General features: G+C 43.7%; 2 protein-coding genes across 2 annotated transcripts in view; one reads left to right on the top strand and one right to left on the bottom strand.

Moving 5' to 3' along the window:
• The window catches only part of LOC311007064 (NACHT, LRR and PYD domains-containing protein 3-like), a gene marked incomplete at its 3' end in the record, with an annotated part of 257,119 nt that overhangs the window by 178,709 nt on the left and 57,772 nt on the right, over positions 1-20,638 (bottom strand). The window lies entirely within an intron of this gene.
• On the top strand, positions 3,299-18,700 carry mboat2b (membrane bound O-acyltransferase domain containing 2b; the record flags this gene model as incomplete). The annotated part of the gene is made up of 13 exons (XM_084000102.1): positions 3,299-3,400; positions 6,209-6,354; positions 6,447-6,524; positions 8,650-8,745; positions 9,489-9,544; positions 9,739-9,793; positions 10,716-10,899; positions 12,006-12,198; positions 14,093-14,196; positions 15,769-15,833; positions 15,931-16,063; positions 16,723-16,874; positions 18,399-18,700. 13 exons carry the CDS (start codon positions 3,299-3,301, stop codon positions 18,580-18,582), a joined length of 1,548 nt encoding a protein of 515 aa, XP_083856228.1. The 3' UTR covers positions 18,583-18,700.

Genomic DNA, 20,638 nt, shown 5'->3' with positions numbered 1-20,638 from the left:
ATGTTAGGCTATTATTCTTGAGTTAACCCATTCCAATTCCTATGTAAATATTTTGTCCTTCATATTGCACTGTTTTGCTTCTACCCTCTGTCCTCATGTCTGTTCTTAATTTATATAAAGCACTTTGAATTGTCTTGAGTTTAAACTGGTAAACGGCATGACAGCTGCAGCACAGGCAATGCGTCTCCATGATAACGGTTCCTTCCTGTTTCCTTTAAGGTAGCGAGGGCGTCTCACTTGTTTGGCTTTACGTTTATACCCTCCCCCTTGATCAGGAGTGCCCTCCGCAGCTGGGAGTGGAACTCCATTTGGAGTGACACTCGGTAGTGAAGTGGTAGTGAGTAGGGACTAGTTTGGGATTGGGCCAAACTCTACAAAGATCAACATGAGGTAAATAAACACGGACTGTGACTCCGCCCCCTAAATCCCAACTGATCCAAATATGGTCAAGGAAGCCCTCAGTCCTCCTCCACACCTTTAGTGGTTAAAGGGACAGTTCAACATGTATTCAGATCCTCCTCTCACCATAACCCCTATAGTCACAGCAGTAGGTTCATCATCACCTTTAATTATCGGTGCATGTTGTTTTGAGATCGGCAGAGCAGAGACGTGAGCTTCTCAGTGAACGGTGCAGGTCCCCTGTCCCTCATCAAACTCATCAGACAAATACACAATCCAACAACTCCACAACGCTCTGGTGGACAAGTTGTGAGCTGCACATTCACCACGCTATGAGATAATAACACAACGTTACCACACAGAGTTGTTTTAGAGGGAAATACAGAGACTGTTTGATGAAAAACTGTCCCTGAAGGCAACGTGCATCAGTGGTTTTGCACTACTGCTATGACGATAGGGATTATGGCAATGGGAACAATTTGACTAAATGTTGAACTATAAAGTGAGAGTGAGTGAGTCGTCGGCTATAAACAGGAAGTGACCAGTTCTGTTGGAGACTGACTCACTCTGGTGGTGAGGAGAGGAACTGCAGCTGCTGCATGAACTGACCCAAACACAGACAGATGTTTCAACAGCTGTGCTCATACACACACACACAGTCAAACAGTGTGTGTGTGTGTGTCTGTGTGACTTTTCCCCTTGTTGTCAGTGGCCCAATCAGGACACACTGCAGTTTGTGATGATTGATTATTGATGATTAAATGACAGGTTAAATTAAAAATAATAAAATAGACATAATAATAGAAATAAAACAATAACAAAAACCCCTGCAGAGTTCACATGTTACACTACAGATGAACACAGTAAATGAAACATTTCTGGTTGATCTGACCCCAGAGTCCAGGGGGAGGACACAAAGAGACAGATGTCCCTGTGTGGAGGAAGAGGAGGAAGAGGAGGAGGACAAAGGGACTGAGGAAGAGGGGGAGGAATGAAAAAAAGGGGGAGGAAGGACATAAAAAGATGGATGTGTGGGGTGGGGGTGGGGGCTTCTTTTCTTCTTTTTCTTTTTTTTCAAAGCTTTATTTCAAATTCACAACGTCATACATTTCAATTTGAACTCATTTGAGGAAAAAAAACATTTGCTTGCATTTAAAACAGTACAATCTTACAAAATATCAAATCAAACAGGTAGAATAAAATAAAATAAAAATAATAATTACAGGGGTTGACATTTTAACATGGTGCTTCAAGACATTGTTTCATACAACTCATTTATGGGCTGGTTTTCCTCCGATAGATAACACCTTTAGGGATGTTATATAGTTTTTAATTTCATTCTTCTGTATATGATAGCCTACTTTTCCATAGTGAAAATAATGTTCACCATTTTGGATACCTTTTTTTGACAGACCATCCAGATCATCACTTGAAATTGGTTAAACAAAGAATCGTTAATCCCAATATTTAACCATCGATAAAAAACATCTTTCCAAAACATCATTGTGACTGAACAAGAGAAAAAAAAAAAGGTGTTTGATTGTTTCGTGTTCTGTCTGTCGTACAAAAAACACATGGATTATTCGCAGCAAAGAAAATGTTGATAAAGAGATGGAAACCACCACATGTTGTAAACGTGTTTCTGTGGAAAGTTTCATTTTAAAAAGAAATTCTGTTATTAGAAATCTCCAGTGCCCGAGTTCAAATGGCAAAGACAGAAACTATACAACATTTTGGAATTGGCAGCTGAGGAAGTTAAAGCTTGAATGTATCTGAGAATGTATATTTACAATGCGTGTATTTTATTTTATTTTATTTTATTTATTTTATTATTTCCTTTTCTTTTTCTTTCATGTAATTGTTTTCATAATTTCATGTTACCCTCATGATAGGGGGAGGAGTAAGGGGTAGCTATAGATGAATGGAAATGAAATGAAATAAAATAAAATAAAAAACACACATGGATTAACTTCAAAATTGAACCTTTTCCTTAGAGTTTCAGCAGCAGGATAAATATTATTAATTAATTTGAACTGAATTTCTTTTGGGGTGGGGGCTTCTGAGGGAGGAGGGAGGAGGAGGAGGGAGCATCATCAGGACACAGACACACAGACCCTTCTACTGTTACATGCTCTACTTTTAGCCTTCAGATATGATGTATTTGTGTATGTAGGCCTAGTATTTTGTTGCTATAAAAAAAATTATTTACCAAAAATTCAGTTTTTATTTTTATTTTTGAGGATTAGCCTACACCCATTTGAATCTGGATAAGAGAAGAAATCTATTTCTATCGATTTGGAGGAATTAAAGCAGATTGTGAAGATTGCATTCTCTGGTTTGAACTGAATTTCTTTTGGGGTGGGGGCTTCTGATGGAGGAGGGGGAGGAGTAAGGGGTATAGATGAATGGAAATGAAATGAAATAAAATGAAATAAAAAACACACATGGATTATCTTCAAGATTGAACCTTTTCCTTAGAGTTTCAGCAGCAGGATAAATATTATTTATTAATTTGAACTGAATTTCTTTCGGGGTGGGGGCTTCTGATGGAGGAGGAGACAGGGGGGAGGAGGAGGAGGAACAGGAAGAAGAGGAGGAAGGAGCATCATCAGGACACAGACACACACAGTCACACACACACACACACACACACACAGACAGACAGACGCAAACACACAGACAGACAGAGGGAGGAGGGAAAGGGAAGGGGGGAGTCACGGAGCCTCCACCGCCGCCGCCGCCTGGAAGCTGCTGACATCCGAGATAGAAGCTGTCTATCTCGGACACACAGTCGGGTTAGAGCCGCTGGCAGACACACACACACACACACACACACACACACACACATACACACACACACGGAGCCTCACGGAGCTTCACGGAGCCTCCACACGGCGCCATGGCGGCCGCTGCAGCCGAAGACGACAGCAGATTCACGGCCTGCACCGGCTCTAGCCTGCTGCAGCCGGTCAGCGAGATCACCAACCTGCCGCTGGACCAGGTAACACACACACACAGACACACACACACACACACACACATTGCACACACACATATGCATATACACATACACATGCACATCAACAGTCAGTCAGAGCCTCCTCTGCTCCGGAGCTCCAGGGCGGAGGAAGAGGCTCTGAGTCGCGGCCGCAGCAGCTCAGACACACGGCGCCGCGGAGGAGAAAGCGAAGCGAAGCGACACTCACACGGAGGTAGAGAGAGGAGAAGAGAGTGATGATGATGATGATGATGGTGATGATGGGCAGGGCGGAGGAGACGGACTGGGCCGAGAGGTAGGAGGAGGAGAAAGGAAGAGGAGGAGAGAGGAGGGAGGAGGAGGAAGGAGAGGAGGAGAGGAGAGAGGGAGAGGAAGGAGGAGGAGAGGAGGTGTAAAAACACTGAGGAGAGGTGGAGATGGAGAAAGCATCAGGAAGAGAAGGAATCCAGGATGAGGAAAAGAGAAGTAGAGAAAATAGGAGGAATGAAGGAGAGAGGGAGGAGAGGAGGAGGAAGGAGGAGGCCCAGCGGTGCAGCGGAACCGGCTCACGGCGACCACCACCACGGTGTCTGAGCGGCCTCGGCCTGGTCCTCTGTGTGTGTGTGTGTGTGTGTGTGTGTGTGTGTGTGTGTGTGTGTGTGTGTGTGTGTGTGTGTGTGTGTGTGTGTGTGTGTGTGTGTAGGCCTACGTGCACGATCATGATGGATGTGTGTGTGTGTGTTTTCTTGCAATGTGTGTGTTCATGATGTGTGTGTGTTCATGGAGTGTATGCGTGCATGTGTGTGTTTTCCAGAATTAGCCCACATGTGGAAGTCTGTGACTGTGGCAGTAGTTGGCCTGTAGTTGAGCTGTAGTTGAGGGAGAGTTGGCCTGTAGTTGAGCTGTAGTTGAGGGAGAGTTGGGCTGTAGTTGAGCTGTAGTTGAGGGAGAGTTGGGCTGTAGTTGAGCTGTAGTTGAGGGAGAGTTGGGCCGTAGTTGAGGGAGAGTTGGGCTGTAGTTGAGCTGTAGTTGAGGGAGAGTTGGGCCGTAGTTGAGGGAGAGTTGGGCTGTAGTTGAGCTTGAGACGGCGCTCTCGGCGCTAGCGCCTCGCATGAAAAATAGAACTGAACCGATCATGTGGCCGATCTGAAACTGCCTCTGCTCCAGGGCGCTGTGCTTCGGTTCCGCTTCCAGTGTGACCAGGCTGTTGGGCCGTAGTTGGGCCGTAGTTGAGGGAGAGTTGGGCCGTAGTTGAGGGAGAGTTGGGCCGTAGTTGGGCCTTAGTTGAGGGAGAGTTGGGCCGTAGTTGAGGGAGAGTTGGGCCGTAGTTGAGGGAGAGTTGGGCCGTAGTTGAGGGAGAGTTGGGCCATAGTTGAGGGAGAGTTGGGCCGTATTTGGGCCGTAGTTGGGCTGCAGTTGGGCCGTAGTTGAGGGAGAGTTGGGCCATAGTTGGGCTGTAGTTGAGGGAGAGTTGGGCTGTAGTTGAGGGAGAGCTGGACTGTAGTTGAGGGAGAGTTGGACTGTAGTTGGGCCGTAGTTGAGGGAGAGTTGGGCCGTAGTTGGGCCGTAGTTGAGGGAGAGTTGGGCCGTAGTTGGGCCGTAGTTGAGGGAGAGTTGGGCCGTAGTTGAGGGAGAGTTGGGCTGTAGTTGGGCCGTAGTTGAGGGAGAGTTGGGCCGTAGTTGAGGGAGAGTTGGGCCGTAGTTGAGGGAGAGTTGGGCTGTAGTTGAGGGAGAGTTGGGCCGTAGTTGAGGGAGAGTTGGGCCGTAGTTGGGCTGTAGTTGAGGGAGAGTTGGGCCGTAGTTGAGGGAGAGTTGGGCCAGAGTTGGGCCGTAGTGGATTTACCACAGGATGAACTGATGACATCATCTAAACAGCAGCTGTTTATCTCCTCATCCAGATGTTCACACATGATCTCCTGTCGCCTAATGAGCTGGTGATTGGCTCCTGATGACATCACACAGAGGCCATTGGTCGACATTTAAAAGACTAAATGAGGAAGTGTCTGAAGAAGAAATAAAAATCCAGATGATTCTGTTTTTGAAAACAAAAAAAGGAACAAATTAGATTTTTAAAATATTAAAAAATAGGAAATAAAACTAAAACCAATCAATATATAACATAACATATAACAGGTAGACCTTCCTGGGCTCTGATTGGCTGACTCTTTGGAAATCGGTTTTCTTCTGCATGTGTTCACCTTAATCTGACTGAAACCGGACAATGCATGTGCGCATGCTTTACAACAGTAGACGGCACAAAGTGAAGCAGACAAGCCGGCCTGAACCCGGCAAAGAAAATACAAAAAAGTGTCATCAGTCCAATCCACATTATTTATTTAGCACATTTCCAAAACATAAAAGTTTACCAAAGTGCTGCACAGTGATTTACATGATACAAAAATCATCTACGACCCATCTACCTGTGGGTCGTACTCCAAGTCGTCCCATATTGAGCTGTGGCGTTTTCTTCCTGCAGCTTTAGACATCGACAAGAAAACTAAGCTGATGTTATCTGATGAAACTTTACTTTACTGCAGTTTAGCATCAAACCTGGAGGTTGGAGCTAGCTCTAGTTTCTTTTTATTTCAGTTTATTTTTTCATTGTTAGTTTTAGTTTTAGTAGGATAGCAACAGAGGATCCCTGTTGCTTCCCCTGAGGTTTCTCAGATTTTTCCCTGTTAAAAGGGTTTTCCATGGAGGTTTTCCTCAGTCGATGTGAGGGTCTAAGGACAGAGGATGTTTGTAAAAATGGGCTATACAAATAAAATTGCCTTGCCTTGCCTATAAACTATAATAACCCTGCTCTGTGTGTGTGTGTGTGTGTGTGTGCAGGTGAACTTTGTGGTGTGTCAGCTGTGTGCGTTGCTGTCGGCCTTCTGGTTCCGTCTCTTCCTCCATCCCAGTAAAACCAGTCCCTTCGTCCGACACGTGGTGGCGACTCTGCTGGGACTCTACTTCGCCATGTTCTGCTTTGGATGGTGAGCTCGTTAAACAACACGCCCTTTTGGGCCTTTTGTTCGGTGCTGGTTTCCATTAATGGATCTTCAGGGGGTTGGTCTGTGTCCTGCAGGTACGCGCTTCACTTCCTGGTTCAGAGCGGACTCACCTACGGCATCATGATCCTCACCGGAGTCGAGCACATGCACAAGTAAGTTCCACCGAGTCCAGTTCAACCAGCTCAGAAACGACCCCGAGACCTGGTCTGAGGAGGTCTGAGGGTCTGAAGGTCTGAAGGTCTGGACTCATCCGTTTAGGCACGATACCAGAATTTTATTAGTTGATACAAATACCAGTAAATCTCAACGATTCTCGATACTTGTTCGATACCATGATTGTGATTGTGCTTTTAAATTCATGAGGACCTTTTGTCTTGCACTTCGGGAACTAAATGCAAGACAAAACGTTATAGGACGAATCTCCTTGTTGTTTACAACTACTTCCTGGTAGAAAACCAGCATGAGAACAATAGTGACGGACGAGAGTTTCACTATATTTATCTCATTTTTCATGTCACTATATCACCGTTTAGACTAATCTGATGTTTGTAAAGACATAGATTAGCTGGGCTAACGGTTAGCTACCTGTTTAACTTTAATAACTCAGTGACTCAATAAACGCTCCATGAAAAAATATTTTCTCCAGTGGATATCTGAGTTCCAACATGACTGAGCTAACTGGAGTAGTTTCATGTCGTGTCCCACAACGGGAGGGTTTTAACAGCTGACGTCCTGCTGTTAGCTTAGCTACTGCCGTTAGCTTAGCTGCCGCTGTTAGCTTGGCTACTGTTAGCTTAGCTACCGTTAGCTGTCCCTGTCAGCTGAGCCACTGATGCTTTCTAGACACTGTGATTCCCCCAAACTGAATAAATACAACACATAGCAACACAAAACACACACACAGAAATAGTAATGTTTCTTCAATCATTTCAGATTTGTCTAAACTGTGATAGGGCGTGAAAAATATGATATATAGCTAAACTCTCGTTCGTTACTATTGATCTCATTCAAATTACAGCTGGTTTTCTACCCGGAAGTAGAATGTAAACAACAAGGAGATTCGGTCTATAGGAACAGTTTTGTTCCTTACAAGCTGAAGCTGTAACTACTGTTACAGGCCTTGTTTGTTTACTCATTTATATTATGTTATTGTAGCTAAGTATCCAGGTTTTTAAACTCTCTCTATCCTTGTTTTTAACTCATTTTATTCTCGTCATTTTCCGTTGAAGGAAATCTGTGTGTTTATTGGTGGAGCTTTGAGCTATGGAGCTCTTTTATCAAGGTTTCTGGTTTGTTATGTTTGTATGATGAAATGTTTTATGTGTAAATGGACGACTCACTGCAGGACAAACCTGAACCTGGTCCTGGACTTTCTTGTATTTAACCCTCCTGTTGTCCATGTTTCTCACATTCTCTGTTGTAAACTGTTTTCATCTCTGTCCCGTCTGTCCGTCCTGGGTGAGGGATCCCTCCTCTGTTGCTCACCCTGAGCTTTCTCCTGGTTTTCCCTGTTAAAAGGGTTTTCCATTGAGTTTTTCCTCAGTGGATGTGAGGGTCTAAGGACAGAGGATGTTGTTATGATGGGATGTGAAGCCCTTTGAGACAAACTGTTTGTAAAAACGGGCTATACAAATAAAATTGCCTTGCCTTGTCCTCCTGGGTCAAGGAAGTAAGGAAGGACGAAGGGATAGAAGGAAGGAAGGAAGGAAGGAAGGAAGGAAGGAAGGAAGGACAAAGGGAAAGATGGGAGGAAAGAAGGAAGGGAAAAAAGGACGGAAAGATAGATGGAGGGAGAGAACAGATTTGTTCAAGGAAGGAAGAAGGGGAAAAGGAAGGAAAGAAAATGGAGGGAGGGAACAGATCAGGTCAATTAGATCAAAAGAGGAAGGAAGAAGAAGTAAGGACGAAGGGAAGGAAAGAAGGAATGGAGAAAGGAAGGATGGAGGAAGGGAACAGATTGGGACAACAGGAGGGTTTTAAAGCTCCACTGAGCTTCAACAACTCCTGACACTGCACAGAATTTAAAGAGCAGCAGAAACGTGAAGTAAGAACAGAGACACGGTGCACAGAGGGCAAAGTTGTTTATCCGGTCGTAGGTCGTTGGTTACCGTGACTACATCGACTTGGTACCGAGGTATCGTTTCTCCGGTGACAACCCCACACCGGTCGGAGCGGCTTCAGAGCAGACTGTCGAAGGGTTCACGCTGATGGAGAAACTGGATCGCCCTGACCGTGACCTTTGACCTCACCGTGCTGTGTGCTGTGTGCTGTGTTCAGGTCCTGCCTGCTGGTGGCGCTCACCTACCTGAGCCTGTGTCAGATCACACGAGTCTACGTCTTCGACTACGGCATGTACTCCGCCGACTTCACCGGGTAAGAGCCACGGTCCCGACGTCCACCAAGATTCATTCATTCATTTTGATTTATTCCATTCATGGTTTACATTCTACACATGGATGCACATATTCACATAATGTAGCTACACATTGTCACCATGAATGAAAAGGAGCAGGATGAAGAAAACGTACCTGCCCCTCTCTGTTGTTATAATTACATTGGCTTACTATCAACACCAATATTATTCTCTGTTTAAAAAAAAATAAAGATGATGATGAAACATAGTAATGACAAGAAAACAAACCACTCGTCTATCTATCTTTTATTTTTTCCCTTCTTTTTCTCTTTCTCCTTCTTCTTTTTTGTAGACGCTTATCGTTTCTTTTTTAAACATTTTCTTAAACTGAGACATAATTGTACAACTTTTCAGTTCCTTGCTTTGTGAATGCCATAGTTTTACACCTGCAACAGAAATACACTATACATTTGTTTTAAGCTTAGCCTTGCAAATGAATGTTTAAAATCAAGCTTCAGTCTGTTTTATCCTCTTCTTCCAGTTTGAACACGTTTTGTAAATGTTCTGGTAATGAGCTGTTCTTTGCTTTATACATAATTTTTAAGGTCTGAAATTCTATTATATGCCTCCGCCCCTTTTATGACCACGCCCCCTTTCTGACTCCGCCCCCTTCCTGAATCCGCCCCTTTTCTGACTCTGACTCCGCCCTCTTTCTGACTCCGCCCCTTTTCTGACTCCGCCCTCTTTCTGACTCTCTCCTCAGGCCCATGATGGTGATCACACAGAAGATCACGAGCCTGGCGTTTGAGATCCACGACGGTGAGCATGTGACCACACGAAGCTTCCTGTCTGTAAGCGACTCCGCCTCTCAGGGGGCGGAGCTTTAGCGCTAGCTTTAGCTTTAGCTCTAGCTTTAGCTTTAGCTTTAGCTCTAGCTTTAGCTTTAGCTCTAGCTTTAGCTTTAGCTTTAGCGCTGAGCGTCAGCTGACTCAGGGTCTGTGTCGTCTCCACAGGGATGGCTCGACAGGAGGAACAGCTGACCCCGGGACAGAAGGTGTTGGCCATCAGGTTTGTCCGGCGGCGGCGGTTTTTACTCCTGCAGGTCGACGCCAGAGAGGCTGTGCTGATCTCCACACATGTTTTAATCCTGAGCACTGATTGGTCGATAAAGTCATGACTTCTTTTTAGGGATGGTACCGATACCAGCTACAGATACTAGGGCTGGGATGATATGCTTTTCTCCCGATTCGATTCTTCTACGATTTTTTGGATGGCGATTCGATTTAAATTGTGATTCTACGATATTGCAGATTCTCTCTATGATTTTTAGTCTTTAGCATTTTTAACATTTATCTGCACACAAATACTGTAGGAGCCTATAAATTAACATACTCCATTATAAAGTGAACTTAAACCCTTTTCAAAACCTGTACTCTCTGTATTTAAAAAACGCTAACAAATGCACATTGCACAATATTTTTTTAAAAAATTTTAAAATCGATTTTTGAAAAAAAAAATCGATTTAAAAATCGTCAAAAAAGATATCGCAATATTTATGTGAATCGATTTTTTTCTCCCACTCCTAATATAATAACAGATACTGGCCTTATTTCAAAGTATCTGGTACTCGTAAAGGCTGCCGATACCAGTGCGAAGAAATCAAATTTGTTATTGAATTAAATTATCCAACGCCTCTCTCTCTGTTGGGGGGGTGTATACCGGTGTGTGCATATACAGTGTGTATATATATAACGTACTCGGTATCGGTGAGTACTCATACTCGTACTTGGTCTGAAAGTGGTATCGAACATCCGTACTTTAATAAACCTTATTAACAGAGGTTGTACAAACGACGTTAAGGAAAATGTTTTATTCTTCATTATTTTCATTTGTTTCATATTGTTAATGCGTCGTGTGAGGGCTTTTATTTTGAAGGGTTAAGGATAAGTTGGTTCTGTGTGTGTGTGTGTGTGTGTGTGTGTGTGTGTAGGAGGATGCCCAGTCTACTCGAGTACTTCAGCTACAACTGTAACTTCCTGGGGATGCTGGCCGGCCCCACCTGCTCCTACAACGACTACATCGCCTTCATCGAGGGAGACCCCCGTCGCCATAGAGACCAGGAGGCCGACAGGAAGTCCAACGGCAAGCTGGGCCGGAGCGAGCCGTCGCCAAACGTAGGTCGCGTGGTGATGTTGTTGTTGTTACCGTGACTACGATGCCGACCGAGTGCATTTCTGTTCAGTGGTGTAGTCTATGTGGTACTCAGGTTTACTCAGTATACCCAGTACAACAAAACTATCTAACTAAAGTAAATGTCAATGGTTCTCAAAGTGGGAGGGTTGACAGGGTTCAAGGGGGTCCACAACTTTTTCTGGAAATTTTACCACTTTTCCTAGAATTTTTTGCAGAAATTTTACCACTTTCTTCTCAATTTTTCTTTTTTTTTACTTTTTATTATGTTTTTCAAGAAATATTACCCCTTTTTGTATTATTGTTTGCCCCTTTTTTTGAGAGAGAGAAATTTACCACATTTTTTCTTTTCTTTTTTGCGAAATATTACCACTTTTTCTAGAATTCTTGAGAAATTTTACTATTTTTTTGAGAAATTTTACCACATTTTCTGGAATTCTTTTGAGAAATTTTACATTTTTTTCACAATTTAAAAAAAACAACAACTTTGTACTTTTTTTTAATTTTTTAATTTTTTTTTTAGAAATTTTACCACTTTAACTTTTTTTTGTTTATTTTTTTGAAATCTTACCACTTTTTTCCAGAAATTTCTCTATAATCTTTCAAAAAACGTGGTAGGAGCGCACACCAGAATTGAAGAGGAGCTGACAACCGGAACAAAAACAGTGAAGGAAGAAAAAAGCAGTCGCTCAACTCGTAGCCTTGATGTAGAAAATATATATATAATTTATTAAAAAAGGACCGACGTTTCGACCTCACATAGGTCTTCCTCAGGGTGTGCTTTTTAATAAATTATATTTTCTACATCAAGGCTACGAGTTGAGCGACTGCTTTTTTCTTCCTTCTCTATAATCTTTCAAAAATGTACGCCTAATTTAAACGTACATTGACTGTTTGTGTATTTCTGGTGTTTGCTTCGTAATTTTGTCCAATGGGGGTCCGTGGTCTAATTTGTGTCAATTTTGGGTCCTTGATCTAAAAAGGTTTGAGAACCACCAGTGATACAAGTATGAACAGTTTACCACCTAGAAAGCAGTTTACCCACTACAACACATTAGACTACACCGTGTTTCTGTTTCTGTTCCCTCAGACGGAGGTGGTTCGTAAAGTGGCCACGTCCTTCTTCTCCCTGCTCGTCTTCCTGTCCGTCTGTAAAGTCTTCCCCGTGGAGCGCAACATCGACGACGACTTCATCGCCAACACGCCGTTCTACGCTCAGGTGGTCTACCTGTACCTGTCCATGTTGACCACCAGACCCAAGTACTACTTCGTCTGGACACTGGGTGGGTGACGGAGACCTGGAGCCGGGACCGACCTCCGAGTGACACGGAGACACCTGTCCAACATCTGTCCAACACCTGTCCAACACCTGTCCAACACCTGTCCAACATCTGTCCAACACCTGTCCAACACCTGTCCTCATCAGCCTGTCCAGCCCTGTCTTCATTAACTCATCTCACCTGTCCAACCCTTGTCTCCATCACCCTGGGTTGTGTCCGAAACCACTCACTCATTCCCTCCTCCCTACTCACTATATAGTGAGTTCAATATAGTGGACTCACTGGTCAAATAAAAAAACACTTTCGGACACTACTCCGCCGCACAGTTAAAGGGACAACGAGGAGTTTTGGAAAAGCGAAGTGTTTTCACACTACATTTATGAGCCTCCGCACCCTGAAATTCTTTGACCGGTGCAAGACAGACTCATGTTTTCATTCATCAAGAATTAAAGTCAGAGGTTGGAAGACGATCACATACCGTCGTAGTTCCCACCACAAACGGAGATTCGGCGGCGTTATTCTCATGACTCGCCACGAAACCGAAAGTAAAGAAACGCTGGTCGGCTCGCCCAGCATTTCCACCACCACTAATAATAACAAAATAACCATAGAGACAAAACCATAGATTTATCTAAAATGGACCATTAACAAGTGGTAACGGAGATTCATCCACATTAACGTGAGACTTTTTTATAACCAAATAGAAACTCCTCGTTGTCCCTTTAATGACGTATTACGTCGCGTAATTAAAACGTTCCGACCGCGATCGTAACGGCCGGTGTAGGTACCATGGATACAACCATTTTTCAAAATGTATTTAGCTTTGCACTTTACTATGCCAAGTGTTTCTGTAAATTTAATTGTCAATAAAAAATAAAAAAAAAACCATGGATACAACCATGGTAACGGCCGGTGTAGCATAGACCTACGGGTACCAACATAAAAAGAGGAGTAAAGCAATATATTAAGCGGCAATATATATATTTAAGCATCAAAGATGTTCAATCAAACCCACATAGTTTGAAACAACGTTCAAAACACACATAGCCAGTGTCACAACTAAGCATAAAGTCCGCTAGCTTGATGCTAACGTATAATGTAAAATCTCATAGACGGGCTAACAGAAATTAGCATCGATATCCAGAGTCTGTGGTCAGTTTTTAACTCTTGTTAGGAAATTTGCTCCGACGTTTGTTGTGGGATTCTGTGGAAGCCGCGACCGGACAACTCTGTCAGCCTGGACACATTCATTGAGGCTGCTGCACTACTGCATTTATTTGGTAGCTACACCGGTCACTACTTGCATTTATTTGGTAGCTACACCGGTCCCTACTGCATTTATTTGGTAGCTACACCTGTCACTACTGCATTTATTTGGTAGCTACACCGGTCACTACTGCATTTATTTGGTAGCTACACCGGTCACTACTGCATTTATTTGGTAGCTACACCGGTCACTACTTGCATTTATTTGGTAGCTACACCGGTCGCTACTTCATTTATTTGGTAGCTACACCAGTCACTACTTGCATTTATTTGGTAGCTACACCGGTCGCTCTGGTAACGGCCATCCGTGACCGCAATGCATGATGGGATATCTTGCCCTGGTTAGTGACCATCGGATGTTCACTACATTTCGCGGTGAATTGTGGGATAGATTCAGTCACTATATAGTGACCATTAATAACCACTAAACATTCGGACACCACTACAACAACTGGTCACTAGATAGAGAGGAGGGGGGTTAGGACACAGCCCCTGTCTCACCTGTCTCCATCAGCCCGTCTTCTCCATCAGCCTGTCTCACCTGTCCAACAGCTTCCTGTCTCCATTCGCTCGTCTCACCTCGTCTCCAGCAGCTGTCTAACAAAACTGTCTCCGTCCTCTTTCACATCAGCGGACGCCATCAACAACGCCGCCGGCTTCGGCTTCAACGGCTACGACAGCGACGGAGCTCCTCGCTGGGACCTCATCTCCAACCTGAGGATCCTCAACATCGAGGTGACGACCGTCCTCCTCACCATACTGACGTCCTGCCTCCTACATAACTGTGTTTTGTGATTCAGAGCCGTTCCAGCAGATCAATGGATTCCCAGAATATAGATAGATAGATAGATAGATAGATAGATAGATAGATAGATAGATAGATAGATAGATACGTTTATTGTCATTGTCATTTCCACAACAACAAAATTAAAAGTGCATCTCCTGCAGTGCAAAAATTCATAAAAACATTTTTTTTTTAAAACATAAAACACCTATTAAGGCAAGGCAAGGCAAGGCAAGGCAATTTTATTTGTATAGCCCGTTTTTACAAACAGTTTGTCTCAAAGGGCTTTACATGGCATCGTAACAACATCCTCTGTCCTTAGACCCTCACATCGACTGAGGAAAAACTCCATGGAAACCCTTTTAACAGGGAAAACCAGGAGAAAGCTCAGGGTGAGCAACAGAGGAGGGATCCCTCACCCAGGACGGACAGACGTGCAATAGATGTTGTTACAGACAAGAAAACAGTTTACAGTTTGTCACAGAATGTGCGGAATATGGAAATGTTAGCAGGGGTTGATGAAGGCAGTCTCTAGTGAGGGGAGGGGGGGGGGCAGGGAGAGCCGGTCAGCTCGATGGGAGGACTGGGTGGCAGACTGACTGGGTGGCAGACTGACCACCAGACCACTCATCATTACTCAGCATTAAGTGCAATCAGTGCTTTGGGGTAAAAACTGTTCTTAAATCTGTTTGTGGTAGCTTTAATTGTCCTGTATCTCCTGCCAGAGGGGAGTAGCTCAAACAGACAGTGCGGCAACCATGAGCGGTAGCGCTAAAACAGGCAAAAAGCTGTTTTCATCTAGTTTAGTTTATTCATTCATTTCATTCATCGAAAAAAGAAAAAAAAACTTAAAAAATTAACAATAATGCAACTCCTGAATGAAAGGGGGCAGAAAAAAGCGAACTTTCCATTTTGTGCGACCGGATACAGCTGGTTGTCTCAGAGGCAGCAGCCCGTCTCCTGAGCTGATCGGCCGGTCAACCTGCGTCGTCATCCCGGAGGAGAAAACCAGCAGAGTAATTTACCGTCAGGTTTTTAGAGGTTTACCGCTGGCTGGTTAAATTATTTCTAGGAGATGAATGTTGGTCTCAGTGATGAAATCTAACAGCTGTATCAGTAGCATTAGTTAGTGTGAATGTAAAGTGAAGCTTCCTGTGTGTATTGGACAGAAGAGCAGCGCTGCCTCGGGGCTCTGGAGCCTACGGACACAAACCACCACATTTACATCAAGAAATACATGTTTTACAATGAACCAATTACAGCAAATTTTATTTTATTTTACTAAGTTGCATAACATGGTTACTGTACAGGTGTGGTTAGGGTTGGAGGTGAAGGTGCATTGCCTTGTGGGATACAGTATGTGTTGTAGACTGCAGATCTGGGACATGTGGGAATGTTTCACATACTGTAGATTTGGCATTTGTTTGCATACTGCATACTACATCTTGGTCCAACCAGTGCGTACTAGCAGCAGAGTGTGTGGTTTTGCATCTCAGGCTCTGATCTGCTCTGTTTCCTCCCAGTTCGCCACCAGCTTCAAAGTTTTCCTGGACAACTGGAACATCCAGACGGCTCACTGGCTCAAAAGGTCTCGTGTCTCTGATCCAGAAAAACACATTCAGTCTAAACTAATAAACTAATGACCTCTGACCTCTGACCCCTGACCTCTGACCTCTGGTTGACAGGGTGTGCTACGAGCGCTGTCCCTACCACCCCACGGCCGCCACCTTCATCCTGTCGGCCATGTGGCACGGAGCGTATCCAGGCTACTACCTCACCTTCCTCACCGGCATCGTCATCACGCTGGCGGCCCGAGCGGTGAGCGCCCCCTGCTGTGTGTAGAGGGATTATCGGTCTACGCCACTGTAGACCCGATGTCGGCTGCAGAGAGAGAGCAACAAGAGCTGCCATCATGTCTTATTGTGTTGTTGGTCGCACTAATCAGTTTGTTAAAAATAACAAAACGGCACGTTTTATAGAATACCGTCAACTCACACCCCTTTCAAGGAAAACGAGAAAGGAAATAGAACATTGGAGATTAATTTGGAGTAATATAATGTGTTAGACATGTTGGTTTGAATGGTGATAAAGCTAGATATGCCTAGAGCACTGGAAAAGAGAGTAACAACACGTATTGGTCCAATGGCAGCGCCTCCTGGTGGAGGAATATGGGTTTTGCAAAAGCGCCCAAGAACTGACATCTCTGCATTGTTGGTGAATGAGCAGTGTGGTGTTTTCAATAATTTAAGGACATTTATAGATCACCCACGTTAATAGCATCATTGAGGATCCTTTACAGATAAACATTAACACATAGGAGAGTAAAAAACAAAAAAACAGTTGTCTACATTAATGTTTCAATCTACATTTTGTAATAAACTAATTCTAAGTATAATTTGATATGACCAAGACAACTTAAAACAAACTACTGGACTTTGACCGTGTGAACTCACCTGAGCCAACGCTTTTGCCCTCAGGTCAGACACAACGTTCGGCCACACTTCCTCCAGTCGCCATCCCATAAACTGGTCTATGATGTCATCACTTGGGCGGCCACTCAGATCGCCATCTGCTACACAGTGGTGCCTTTTGTGCTGTTGTCTGTCGGTCCGTCAATGAAGTTCTACAGGTGAGTGAGTCTTCCAGAAAGACATGGTTCAGCCCTGTGTCAGCCAGGTTTAAGTCTGAAGAAGTCGGGATTAACTCGTCTTAAGTTAAGTTTAAAGGGACAACGAGGAGTTTCTATTTGATTATAAAAAAGTATCACGTTAATGTGGATGAATCTACGCTACCCACACTTGTTAATGGCTCCATTTTCGATAAATATATCGTTATATCGTCTGTATCGTTTTTTATACTATTATTAGTGGTGGCGGAAATGCTGGGCGAGCCGACCAGAGTTTCTTTACTTTTCGCGGACCTCTGACTTTAATTCTTGATGAATGAAAACGTTCTTGGCAAGACGTCCATCTTGCGCCGGTCATGGTAAATGTAGTAGAAAACGCTTCGCTTTCCAAAACTCCTCGTTGTCCCTTTAACTCTCATTCAAAATGATGTCTGTGAGATTAAATTCATTTTATTGGTCAAATGTAACTCAGGTTTAAGTTTGAAGAAGTCAGGTTTAACTTCAACTAAGTCAGGATTAACTCACCTTAACATTTTATTGGTCAAGTTTAACTTAGGTTTAACTTTGAAAAAGTCAGGATTAACTTAATTTTGTAAGAGTCAGGTTTAATTTGAGCTCACTTCAGTTTTCAGTCTCATTCAACATTATGTCTGTGAGATTAAATTCAGATTTACTTGAAGTTGGTCAGTCGGAGCTTTGTGTTGTCTCAGGTTTAACTTTGAAAAAGTCAGGTTTAACCTTAACACAGTCAGGATTAACTCATCATGTTAAAGGGACAACGAGGAGTTTTGTAAAAGTGAAGTGTTTCCTCACTACATTTATGAGCCTCCGCACCGTGAAATTCTTTGACCGGTGCAAGACAGACTCATGTTTTCATTCATCAAGAATTAAAGTCAGAGGTTGGAAGACGATCACATACCGTCGTAGTTCCCACCATAAACGGAGATTCGGCGGCGTTATTCTCATGACTCGCCACGAAACCGAAAGTAAAGAAACGCTGGTCGGCTCGCCCAGCATTTCCACCACCACTAATAATAACAAAATAACCATAGAGACAAAACCATAGATTTATCTAAAATGGACCATTAACAAGTGGTAACGGAGATTCATCCACATTAATATCAGACTTTTTTATTGTCGCAGAATTTTTCGTTCTGCCGATGGAGAAACTCCTTGTTGTCCCTTTATTTATTTATTTATTTATTTATTTTATTTTAATGTTTATTTAACAGGGATGATACATACAACATTGCCACAAAGAATGAAAAATGCGATGCATACAAGACGTCTAGCTTCAGCTAATTTGCAGTCTTTGTCCCTTCACTGGTCAAGTTTATCTCAGGTTTATGTATTTAACTTTAGCTACGTCAAGATTAACTATTGGTCAAGTTTAACTCAGGTTTAACTTTTGGGGAAGTCAGGATTAACTTGAGCTCAACACTATGCCTGTGAGATTAAATTCAGATGAACTTGAGGTTGGTTTAGCTGTTGAACCGTGTGTCCGTCCTCCCTCCTCCTCCTCCTCAGGTCCTGGTACTTCGGGCTCCACATCGGTTGCGTCCTGGTGGCGGTGGCGTTGCCGGTCAAACCGAGACACCTGCGGCTGCGAGACCAGCAGCAGAGGAGGAAGTTTCCCCGGGAGCAGCAGCAGCAGCAGCACCACCCGCAGGCTTCGCACAGCAACTGCATCCAGAAGGAGAAAACCACATGAGACGGGACGACGACGACGACGACGAACAGCGATCGTGTTTGATTGACATTTTATTTCCATTCACTTGTATAGAAAGAAAGAGGAGCTACTTCTTCCTGTCCGGGGAGCAGCACGGACACGACGGTCGAGTTAAAACACTGTTTTCATTTGGAGTCTTTGGAGTCGCGATGCAGACGGACCGGGATGAAGAAGTGTTGCCCCCCCCCAGCCCCCGCCGCGCGAACGGTTGCCAGGGAAACAGCCTGAAAACCGACAGAACTGAACCGGTTGTGGGTCAGATCTGTGTAGAAAGTACATGTACACACTTGAACCGCAATGGCCGCCGCCTGTGGAGGGACGAACTGACAGAAAACCTGCAGGTGGACAGAGGGTGAACGCATGATTACGAGAAGATGAGATCCAATGAAAAGACAGAAGAGGAAGTGGATGAGTTGAATGAATGAGATGAATGAATGAGTGAACGAGGGAGCGATCAGGCCACAGAGTTAGTGCATTAAACCAGAGAACGAATGAACAAAGAGTCAGAAGAAAAAGATGTTTTCTCCTCCACATTCTTCTGCTTTCACAGGTCGACTCATCTGTTCAACACAACGTTCAACAACACAGTGTTCATAGGAATCAGTCTGAGAAAGTGCCAATGATGAATCCACTCAGTCGCCTTAGTTGTTGAGTTGTGTTACGAGTCCGTCCTGAGTGCCGAGCTGTGTTTACATTTGTAGTCGTCGGTTTGTGTCACGTAGTTATTTATGTAATTATTATGAACCACTTTGTGACGAGGCGCCAGTTATAACGGGTTAACGAGCTGTAACCGAGGCCTTTATTATTAACGCTTAATAAACCATTCATACTTGACTAATACCGCATCAGTACACCACGTGATGAAGAACGAGCTTTATGTTTCCTCTACGTTTCTGCTCATAATAATGAATGAGCAGGTGTTAAAGGGGTAGTTCAACATTTTGTCAAATTGGCCCATTGTCATAATCCCTATAGTCATAGCAGTAGGTTTGTTACCTTTAATTGTCGGTGCAAGCTATTTTTAGAACGGCGGAGCAGAGCCGTGAGCTGTTCTAGAGGGAAATACAGAGACTGTTGATGAAAAACTGTCCCTGAAGGCAACGTGCATCAGCGGTTTTGCATGAATTTACCTCTAAAACAACTCTGTCTGGTAACGTTGTGTTATTATCTCATAGCGTGGTGAATGTGCAGCTCACAACTTGTCCACCAGAGCGTTGTGGAGTTGTTGGATTGTGTATTTGATGAGTTTGATGAGGGAAACCAAGAAATCCCATAATGAGCCTCCGTAGCGTAGCTCTGAGCAGCTCACGGCTCTGCTCCGCCGTTCTAAAAACAGCTTGCACCGACAATTAAAGGTAACAAACCTACTGCTATGACTATAGACCCTTTCAGAGAGTATAAACAAAGACAGGTGTGGCTCATTAGAAAACGCTCTGGTACACTAAATGGAATGGAGCCTTAATTAGTATCCTTGGTAACACCTGTATTTGTTTATACTCTCTGAAACGGTCTATAGGGATTATGGCAATGGACCAATTTGACAAAATGTTGAACTATCCCTTTAAGGAGGCGTCAGTATCGGTCCAGATGTTCTGCAGGACCGAGGTAAAACCTGTTCTTACAGTATTAATGTCTTAGAGCTGGATCACTAAACGATTGACGAACCGGTAACAAAGCCACTGGTTACCAATGGTTACCACTGGTTGCCACTGGTTACTGTGTGTATTAAATAAAGCCTTTATAAGCGGTGCCTCAGCAGGAAGTGGCTCTGTGTAGGTAACGGTGTGGTTTGGTGTCTGATGTGCAGAGATGTCGACTGAAAAAAGAAAAGAAACGCTTCAGAAGGTTTTAAGAAATAAGCTCCAGCTATGAATTAAAAAAGATTATTATTATTATTATCAGATTATTTCCTCTCAACAGGTGAAACTCAACGTTTCAATAGTTTAATTCACTTCAGTGTGGTTTGGTTCAGATAAAGAGTTTCTGTTCAACTAACACAACTTGTTCCTGTGTATTCAGCTTTGTGTTTATTTCTTAA

This window comes from Trachurus trachurus (genome assembly GCF_905171665.1).
Source record: "Trachurus trachurus genome assembly, chromosome: 24".
Taxonomy (NCBI): domain Eukaryota; kingdom Metazoa; phylum Chordata; class Actinopteri; order Carangiformes; family Carangidae; genus Trachurus; species Trachurus trachurus.
The sequence above is the reverse complement of the archived record's forward strand: the minus strand, read 5'-3'. Positions and strand labels throughout refer to the sequence as shown.